Here is a 10,803-nt window from a genome sequence, read left to right on the forward strand (position 1 = left end):
AATAAACTATTAGATATATAAAAAAAAAACTGTCAATAATTATACATATAAATTACGAATTTTTAATAAGGTTTAGAAATTATAAATTTTTTTAAAAACGCTATATTAAATAACGCTATATTAAAATCTGATGATTAAAGATGTCTTCATTAGCAAAGTTATATTCTACTTATAATTCGACATAGGCCGGTATTCATAGTCAGTTCTTATATTTAAGACGATCTTAAGCACAATCTTAAGATGTCCTAAACCAATCACAGAGCCGTATTAGCATCTTAAGACATTACTTAAGACGGTCTTGAAATAAGAATTGACTATGAATATTGTCCATGGATCTTTAGATATATGTCGATTCCAGTTGATGGTAACACTAGTTATATTTTTTTCATATATAGTGATGTAATTTTCTACTAGATTTTTATTGCTAATGCTGTCCCGTCAAAACAGACAATACATCAGCCGCGTTATGGACTTTATTTAGCACAGATTCCAACCGCTCGAAATGCGCTCGCTACCTTACGGTTGCAGCCGCGTAAGATCACTTGGGATGCAGGTAATAAGATGTCAGCACTGGTGTCTGATCGGCGGTGTCCTTTGAATGACGTTCCGCTTATCATTCGATTTGATAAAGAAATAGTAGGGGAGCATTGCCATTGACATACACCGAATAGGCTCAGTTATCCGGCGTTTATCCGTGCAAACTGGAGCGGCCGCGGCGCGTGGTGGTGATTTCCAAGCTACCCGGTAGACAGGGGCCGTCTTGGCGAGCGAGGAAAGACTCGAGGATCGCGATCCAGTGGAAATCGCGGCCCGGAAGTCCCTCCTGTGTCCACGAATCCAAGATCAAGGTGAGAGTGTATCCTTGACGCACTTCCTTTCCTTTCAATATCAAACAGGTATTTTTGCATATCATATTATAAATACTTCTTTATGACGTTTCATGCGGAACTTAAAAGAAGCACTTTTGAAAGAGATATTTTTAAAATATAAAATTTAACGTTATTGCATTTTTGTCTTCAGGAATAACGAATAATAGAAATGTATAAACAATTTCTATTTAAATTTTCAGAATGAGAGCAACGATTATTTATCCACCGTAAACGATGATAATGCGTATTCATATAAATAATTAAGAGAGAGAAATAAGATAAACTTAAATCTTAAATATATTTAATAATTTTATAAAAATTTCAACGATTCTATGCACCATAATTATTTTCGATATTAAAATATCAATCGTTATCTTTTATAAATAAATAGATAATTTCATTGTGCGATATGAATAAAATTGCACAATTTTTTTTTTTTCTTCTCTTTATAGTTGTTACTATATAATTGCATGATGTCAACTCGCATTCATAATATCATATGTATAATTGTATATAGGAAACAGATGAAAAAAGAGAAAAAAGAGTTGCAATGAAAACATTCTTGTGTACAATATGTTTTAAACAATTATTTTTCTTACGAAATTAAATAATCATAGAATTTTATATTGTATGAATTTTTTTACCAGGAATCTTTACGAGACGGAAATAGTAATTGGCAAACTTTACATTAGCATCCGTGTCTGAGCCTATGAGACTCGTGCTTGAGATAACTCACAATTACATAAGTAATTGCATCTAGAATCTAGATACATAGAGAATGAAGACAATTGCGCGAAAAAATGAATAGCGTTTCCATTAATACATAAAACAGAATACAAGATTATTAAAATTGCACTCATAACTAACTTTTTATTATATAATAATATAATTGTTGTCATTATTATCTAATTAATTGCATTATTATATATAATAGCGTATTTTTAAAAATGTTTGGCCAAATATTAAGAATGTATTCTATAATTATCATGACATTTATAAGATTCATAATGTTTTATAATTTTATTTTTTTTTATAAAAAAAGCATAGAATTGATTATATTGAATAAATAAATTATTAAATAAATAAAATTATGATTATTCTTTCTGTTTAAAAACAAGTAGAAATGTATAATGTTATCGATGTTGTTATATTAGGAATGCGAAGTATTTCATTTTGCTTGACAAGACTAAGACAAGTATAAGATTTATTTGAATTATTTATTGGTTTAACAAGATTTATACATTATAATCTCTTTCTTTCCAGAAAATATTATTATATATTATTATTCTTTGTGTACATTATTATTCTTTTTATTCTTCTATATTATTATTCTTTATGTATTATTAATATTATTATATAAATATCTCTAAGTTAATTTATATTAAAACAGATTGATTAAAATTTGCATATATTTTTTATAGATTCATAATAGTGTGTAAGTAATCAGATAGAGATTAATACTGTATAATTATACAGAATAGAAAGAAAGATATTCGTGACCTTAACAGATTCGTTCGCGTTAATATACAAAATTGTAATCGAAAGATTAATTAAATGAAATTGATAAATTAAATGAAATTGAAAGGTGCAATAAATTAAAAAAAAAAATTTTGCTATATGTATTTCATGATTTATCGTTTTGTTCGCATTCTGTTTGTGGATGCTCATATTGTAAACATCAATGAGATTAGGTCGATGTCTTCTGGTTAAAAAAAAAAAAAAAAAATGAGTTATGTAACATTAGGCGTGCATTTGAAAGACATCATTGCTACTATCGTCGCTACTAAGTACTGATGTATTTGTAAAGCAACGAGATTTATATCACATCTTCATATTAACGTATTAATAATTACGCGGTTTACACGATGAAAGATAACGGGCCTTATCGCACGTGTTCCGTGTTTTTCAAACCTTCACGAATGCGCACGAAATTGTATGCACACTGGCAACTGAATGCCTGCGAGCGGCAGTCGATCACAAACAATTTGAAAACAATCGCGAACAACTGCGGTCTTTCAACCTTTTTCTTCTTCTTACGCTATCCGATATCCGATACTTGTTCAGACAAGCTGTGATCAACGATGCAAGTCATCATCGACTTCCGTTATCGCTTATAGTTTGTATAGCGCATTGACTTAATTAATGATATCGCCGATGCTTTTATCACAAAAATTAATTTCTCAGAACTCCCTTGTCGAAGCCGCTGATTCATACAAAATATGATTGATCTGGCAAAAATCATTTGAAATAAAAACCAGATTCTAATAATATTTGACTAACATGATTAGATATATCTAAAGATTAGAAATATATATATATATATATATATATATATATATATATATATATATATATATATATATTTATTATGTATGCTTGATGAAAATAGTTAATAGTATGTTAGATATAGATCATCTCTTTGATGTATAGACAAACGCAAATTAATTAATTACAAAAAAAAATTAAAAAAAATAAAAATTCCGACAATCAATCTTCTTTAAGGCTACTGGCGGTATGACTAAAGACTGCGGGGTATGCGGGATTTATCCCAAATGGTTGCGAAATCGGGCCACTCCAAGGCACTTCATCGCGGTCTATGGTCTGCTAGGCACCGTCCAGGCGATGGCCTTCATTTACATCGTTGTCACCTTGACGACTCTGGAGAAGAGATTCAAGATACCCAGTCGTACGACTGGTGAGTCTCATTCCCATATAATCGACGTATAGTAAAACGTCACGAGAGACGCGGAGCGCGCCCGATTTGCTTCATTTGACAGTTAAATTATGGAGATACACACATCACACATTTATGGGTTACGCGATTAAAACTCTAATCGGAGATTAATTCGTCTTAGGCATCGTGCTAGACAACTGTCTAAAGAAAGAAAGCTCGGATGCGGAGTCTCGATTATTCATGCTCAAAGGATCGCGTTTTATCTCGACACAGCAGAACTTTGAACGTCATCTCTCGTCTTATAATCGCCTTCAGCCTCGGATTCCATTGCCGGCGAAGCCGAGTAGCCGAGCATCCGCGGGTTATACTTGTATTCGCGCATACACGCAAATGGCGTTTCCGTGTGCGTTTATCTAGTAGGTAAGTAGTGTGTCGCAATCATAGAAGTGACAAATCTGTCGTACAACGAGCGATGTACATTCACTGAACGAGCGAAGACGGATATTATACATACGAATTCGGAACGCTCGAGATGTCAACGCGTTTGTGTGGAAAAATGTCTCGATAATTCTCCGAGATAAAATATACATAAACAAATATTTATTATCACTAATTAGTTTATTAAATAAAATAGAACAGAGTAAATCAGTCTTCTTCTCCTTAAAATACGCAAGATAATATTTTTTACGTGTAAATAGTATATACAGTATTAAAAGACGATGTAATATAATATTAATGGCGAATACATATACACACATGTTTTTAATACACTCATATAAAGAATTCAATGGATTAAAATTAAGATCGGAAGATGACTGTCTACCAATAACTGACGTTTACGCATTGCAGCGAAATGATAAGGTAATCCTTTGTTTAAAATACAGCATGTGACGAACAGAAAAGAGCAAATCATTTGCATTAGTGAAATTAAATATTATTTTCACCTTCGAGAGATTTTCAACTCATATTAATGAGATATTTTGTACTGCCTTTAATTAGATGCTTTCTGAAATTTTACTACAAAACGACATAATTTGATAATTCGAATTTACTTTATACATAAACTTTATATATCAATTATTTACTTATACATCTATTGATATTCATGCTTTCATGAGACAGCTCAAATTGCAATTGTATCTCAACGCTGCAATGTTGCACTCTTTAATATACAAATCAAATAAATTTTATTATCTAAAAGCATCTAATATATATTATATCTGATATAAAAATTGCGCTATATTATGAACATTTTGAATTTGTATGCATAGAAAATTAATGAGAGTTTTATCATTTTATAAAAAACAAGAGTTTCTGCGTTACTAATATCTCTATAGGACTAATATATATTTAACGATTTCTTGAATTATTATACGCACCTTATTTTATTATAAAATTATAATAATAATTAAGATTATATCAAGCTTCTCCGTCTCGACAATCACAAAAAGCGATAGAATAGAAAGAAGGCTAAATCGCTAAAGAAATTTTTATAAAAATTTCACACTTATTTATATAAAAATATAATAATATAGCAGAATTGTCCTCATTTAGGGCTGATTCTTTCGGGTAACGAGATCTCGCAGATCTTGTCTCTGATCTTGACCTACTACGGAGGATCTAGTCATCGGCCGAGATGGATCGCGGTTGGAGTCGGCTTGAGCGCATTGTCCTGTCTCGTGTTGGCCCTACCGCATTTCATATACGGCCCCGGGAAGGACGCCTTGGCATTGACGAAAGAGTATCTGGATCAGACCCTACTAAATATAACGACCGTCCCGAATGATCTCACAATTTGTTCACAAACGGACCAGCCGGAACAATGCGACGCCGAAACTATGTTGAGCATCAGCCTTCTCCCGCGACTGTTGGTTTTCATCTCCCAGTTTATTCTCGGTATCGGGACTACCCTTTATTACGGTCTGGGACAGACGTATCTAGACGATAACACGAAGAAGAAAAATACACCTATGCTCTTAGGTGAGTATCAACGATTGATAAACTTATTATGTTATTGATAATCTTTAAATTAGCAAAGAAATATATCATTCTTGAGATCTAAATTTATTTTTATCTGTAGATATAAAAAAAAAAGCGTCTTTTCGATAACACGTTGTAATGATTTTATTATCGAAACAGATAAGAAATAGATATTCTGAGAACGTGAATTTAAAATAGTCTCGTCACACGTGTAGTTTTATCTGGAATATTTCAGCTGAATTTTACAAATTGTTTCTTTTATAAATATCTATTATTATTATATTTGTAAATTAAGCATTTTTTTTTCAATATAAGCTATAAATCTTCTGTAATACGATAATTATTGATAGAAATTTAGAGAAATAAAATCTAACATTAGGTTCTTAACTTTATATTTGTAAGGCTTTACGTTTGCTTTACGCACCGTGGGTCCGGCGATCGGATTTCTGTTGGGCTATGGTTGCTTGAGTTTATACATAGACCCAAAGCTCCATCCCGTTATTACGCAAAAGGATCCGCGATGGTTAGGCGCATGGTGGCTCGGATGGATCATTCTCGGCGTTACAATGGGTATGTTCGCCGTTTTCATCGCTATGTTTCCACGTGATCTTCTCAAATCGGAGGATATTCCTAAGGAGGTAATTATTCAGACATTACAATATTGTTGAATTTAAGATTTTGTTATCAATGACGTAAAGAGCTATTTAGGAGCTATTTCTCGTTGAGACACTCTAAATTAATAAATATAATATCACATAACATATATATAATATTGATTAATATTATTTTTAGTACCCCGTAATCTTAAACTGCGAACTTATATATATATATATATATATGATATTTTTATCTATCATAAAAATATATTCTTCATTTATTGTGTAAACATGCAATAAATAAATATTTATCTATCTATATGAGAGAAATAAAGAAAGCAGTTCTTTAAAAAAAAAAAAAAAAAAAATTATTAATTTTTCGTGATTTTTAAAAATATTAAAGATTTATTTATAAACTAGAAATATATAAATAGATAATTCATGTGCAGAGAATTTTGAGAATTAAGTAGCAACAAATCAAATTAACGAAGACAATTTGCTTCAGGATGGCGAAATACCTTTGAGGCAGGATTTAATGCTGCAACAGAAGCCACCGATACCGATGGAACCTACAAAGCCGATTCCTCTGCCGGCTGAATATATACCGACCATTCGTGAATTTCCAAAGGCCATGAAACGAGTGCTAACTAACTGGCTGCTAACTTGCAATAATTTAAGCACCGTATTTTATATACTCGGCGCTTCGGCCCAAATTACATTTTTGGCGAAATATCTTGAAGTTCAATTCAGTACGTCCGCAGCTACTGGTACTGTGATAACAGGTACGTATAATTAATCTATATGCATTCGTATTAATTTGTTTTACTTTATTAGCTATCTCTTACAAAGTTCTTTTTGCGCGATAACGTTTAATAAGAATCGTTATCAAAAAAAAAAATATATATTTCGATATATGTTATGAAACAAATCAAATTTTAATGTGAAATAATTTTTTCGTATAATGTTTCCGTTAGAAAATAATTGATTCCAAGTTTTGCAACGGAAAAATACGATTAAAAAACACTTGCCATAATTATGTTTTTTCGTTATTTCTCAGGTCCCATATCACTAGTCGGTATGGTATTGGGATTTTTGTTATCGGGATTAGTAATCAGCAAGTTCAAACCGGGTCCCAGACCGCTCCTTGCGTGGAACGTATTTGTCGGCATTTGCTTCGTCGCAGGACAAGTGTCCTTTACGTTTTTCGGTTGCTCGGATGTCGGAATTCGCGGTGTGGATTTAGAGACCATGCAGTGAGTATATCAGTATATCTTTACAATTCGATTTTCTAAATAAAAAAGTCGCAAACTAATATATCCCATCCCTACTACATACTCGCTAACATCACATATTGTTATGCGATTTTTTTCTTTCTGTTTGTAGAATGAATTTGACGGCTGGTTGTAACGCTGATTGCAATTGCGCGAGTGTAAAATATTCGCCAGTTTGTCACGAACCGTCAAAGACGACTTTCTTCTCCGCTTGCCACGCGGGCTGTCGAACGATCCTGGATGACAAACAGTTCGGGAATTGCAGTTGCCTGACGTTAAGCGAACCGGAGCAAATCGATAGTCGTTTCGAGTATCTTAGTTCCAGTAGATCATCCTTTATTCCGGAGCAGCAGATGCATCTTGAGTCGCAAGTGTTCCCCGCGGTTTTCGACAAGGTCAAAGCCGGACCGTGCATCAGCGACTGCAAAGGGCAGTATCTGATCTTCATGGTGCTCACTTGCGTGATCCACACGCTGGCCTGCTCCGGCAAGATCAGTAATGTCCTGGTGAACTACAGGAGCGTTGAAAAGAGGGACAAGAGTTTCGCCCAGGGCGTCACACTAATGATCGTTTCGTTGTTGGCTCTGATTCCGGGACCGATTATCTATGGAGCCATCATCGATTCGACTTGTCTAGTATGGGAGGAATCCTGCGGAACCAGGGGAAACTGTTGGTTCCATCACCGAGAAAATTTTCGATACTTGGTGAACATCTCATCGGCCGGTGAGTATCAAAACCGGGTGAACGACCTAACATTTTGTTGACTAATTATATTTGTCTGACAGTCGATTAGATAAAAAGAAAATGCAGTAGATATAAAAAATAGCGGTTATTAATCGCTTATTATCAAAGTTATCTTATCGGATCAAATACGTCCGAATATTGTCTCTTGTTTCATTTGCTTTCAATCATAAAGAATGCTTTCATGTTGTAGGATTTTCCATGATAGGAGTATTATTCGATGCTGTAGTTTGTTATCTCGGCAAGGATTTGGATCTATATGGCGCCGCGGAAAATGACAAGAGGCGCGAGTTGGTGAAGGAAGATGTCGCGATTAATAACGCGATTGATAAGAAAAAAGAAGCCAATGGAAATTTAAACCAGAGGATAGAGCATAGTCATCTATAACACTTGCTGTGGTTAAGTAGGATTTTGTGTATTTTTCTAGGTACCTGAAATTTACATATTCCGGGTTTTTCGACTCTGACTGACGCTGAACATTGCGACGATTTATAAATAATAAAATAATGATTCCATTAGATGACAGCTAATCGTGTAAATACTGACATAATGCATTTTAATTGTTGCATTTTTAAGATTCTAGAGAATCGAAATTGAAGGCTGGAAGCTATGTTACAGTTGTTATAATTCCATTGTTGAACTTTTATTTCAAAATCGTGCTTATTCCTACTTCTTTGTAAATAAACTATGAATATTTTTGTTAAGACATCATATTCTTTCTTTTCGCGTTTCATCAAATTCTGTCATTCTTTTTTCACGCAAGCATTTAATTCTGGTTTTCATCATAAAAAGCAAGTTTGGCAAAGAAGAAAAAGATCGATTCAAAAATTCTATATAAAAGAATTCTCTCTATATATATCAAAAGTTTTTATATTAATCATTAATTCTATTTCCGTAATTTTATTTTTATCCAACTTGGCCAAACGAGCTCGATCAGATCCGTTGCTTCGATAAAGTATTCACCCTTTATTGCTTTATCATTCGCCAAATCTCCCGCAAGCAGAACGTAATGATAGTCGCGAGAAGGAAGGGTTTGTTCGAAAAAGTACATCGGCAAATCGACCGTGCTCGCTCCTCGGCTTTAGAACGAGAAAGAATGAGCTACCGAGACGAGATGGGAGATAGAGGTAAAGTCTTGGAGGCTTGTTTTCAAGCCACCGTCGAAATTCGAGGGGGTCGGCGGGGCATCACCGGGCGAAGGGATTACATCCCACGAGGTTGGAAGTAAAAAGAGAGTTTTTGTTTGAGAGCCTTTTAATTTTTAAGCCCACCCAGCTAAAGCAGGCGACTCGGCCCGTGTAATGAATTCCGCGACGTTTCCGTGACGTCAGGTCGTCTCTATCGATCGCATCCTTCGGAACACCATTAGAGGATGCGCTTCGGCATTACGATTAAGCGTTCTACTTTATTCTGTCGCAAATAAAGAAAAATCAGGTCTACGAGGTGGCTTGCAATTCTGACGAGGATGAAGAATTCGTTGCTACGTTGCTGATGACGCTGAGAAGCAGGACGCTGCGATATTCTCAGGATTCAACAAGAATCCTCTATCGATCATACTTTACATAACTGAAATAATTTAATGTGAAGAAATACGCGTAGACAAATTTTAGGAAAAGAATGGTTGTATTTTTTGGTGTAGCAATCATAATTTTATATTTTTGACTGCGATATTATAATACTAATTTATTGTAATATTTTAATCTTAAAAATCGGATTTATATTTGTATAAATTGTTATTTTTTATCATAGGTTTTATCCTTAACGTAATAATATTTTTAAAATATTTAATGAGATATGAAAAAGAAATATATAATAAGGATAATTTGTTATTAGTAGTAAGAAAATAAAAGAGAAATGAAAGCTGTTGCTTGTTTGCGTCTCGATCTTGTATTATAGGAAGTTTTGCTGTTGTGTGTACACGGCTGCATTGTGCATGACCCTGACCCATCTTTCATATACCTAGATCTCATCAACGTCTTCTAAGTCGAGGTACAGTCCGATCTGTACTAGCAGCGAGACTGCCCGATAAAGAAGGACAGAAGCATGTGATATAGGCGACCGGAAGCAATCGGTTTACTCACCTTCCACCACTTCTAAGCTTGAGAATCGCGCCGTTTTTGCGATCGATCGTGCTGTCTTGGATCGCATCGAGATTTTCACTTTCTCCAAATTGTGCACATGGGAAGTCATGATATGGAAATGTATTATATTTTATATATATATATAGCGTGTTTCTTTTTCAAATTAATGTTTCTTTTGCCGTATGATAAAATATAACAACGCAAACTTGGATAAGTAAGCATAGAGAACTAATTACATTTAAAGATACTAAAATCGAGAAAAATACTGTTTGATTATTAGCTCTAGTGTAATAATAACGATTCTAATGTAGCTCGTCCGGCATTCTTGCTACGAATACTGCGTAATTTACAAATGCAAGTGGGTTGTACCGCTTGAAGCGCCTAACGAAATTTGTCAATGTGCTAGCGCAGTAACCTTGTATTTTACAAGTTAACTTGTCAGATAATTCAGACCGGACATCGCGCAACTGGAGAGAAATTGCGACAGAATTAATTCATGGTATCGTGTGAAACACACGTGTCTCGCACGTGCGCGGTGTAGAAATATATTATTCAAATTAAAAAGGCAAATGTTAAAAGCAAAAGCAAATC

The 10,803-nt window shown here is 33.9% G+C and overlaps 1 protein-coding gene across 2 annotated transcripts; it reads left to right on the plus strand.

The window, feature by feature from the left end:
* Nucleotides 1-673: 673 nt before the first annotated feature.
* Oatp33ea (Organic anion transporting polypeptide 33Ea) lies at nucleotides 674-9,946 on the plus strand. 2 transcript variants are annotated; one of them, XM_070292840.1, is made up of 8 exons: nucleotides 674-848; nucleotides 3,372-3,564; nucleotides 5,098-5,523; nucleotides 5,926-6,161; nucleotides 6,625-6,901; nucleotides 7,177-7,372; nucleotides 7,503-8,113; nucleotides 8,325-9,946. In XM_070292840.1, the coding sequence occupies exons 2-8, from the start codon at nucleotides 3,384-3,386 to the stop codon at nucleotides 8,516-8,518; spliced, it is 2,121 nt and encodes a 706-aa protein (XP_070148941.1). In that variant the 5' UTR covers nucleotides 674-848; nucleotides 3,372-3,383; the 3' UTR covers nucleotides 8,519-9,946. The 2 variants fall into 2 exon arrangements, with proteins under 2 accessions (XP_070148941.1, XP_070148940.1); XM_070292839.1 differs by lacking the exon at nucleotides 674-848 and adding an exon at nucleotides 2,902-2,985.
* The last annotated feature ends 857 nt before the right edge of the window (nucleotides 9,947-10,803 follow it).

This window comes from Polyergus mexicanus, unplaced genomic scaffold (genome assembly GCF_030449975.1).
Source record: "Polyergus mexicanus isolate NDT 795.1 unplaced genomic scaffold, iyPolMexi1.0 SCAF_3, whole genome shotgun sequence".
NCBI lineage: Eukaryota > Metazoa > Arthropoda > Insecta > Hymenoptera > Formicidae > Polyergus > Polyergus mexicanus.

Bases quoted from the DNA above. Each gene is read 5' to 3' on its own strand.
- Oatp33ea (XM_070292840.1), top strand. From the start codon at position 3,384: ATGACTAAAGACTGCGGGGTATGCGGGATTTATCCCAAATGGTTGCGA. The intron at 5,524-5,925 runs GTGAGTATCAAC...TATATTTGTAAG, and splicing joins AAATACACCTATGCTCTTAG to GCTTTACGTTTGCTTTACGC. The intron at 6,162-6,624 runs GTAATTATTCAG...AATTTGCTTCAG, and splicing joins CGGAGGATATTCCTAAGGAG to GATGGCGAAATACCTTTGAG.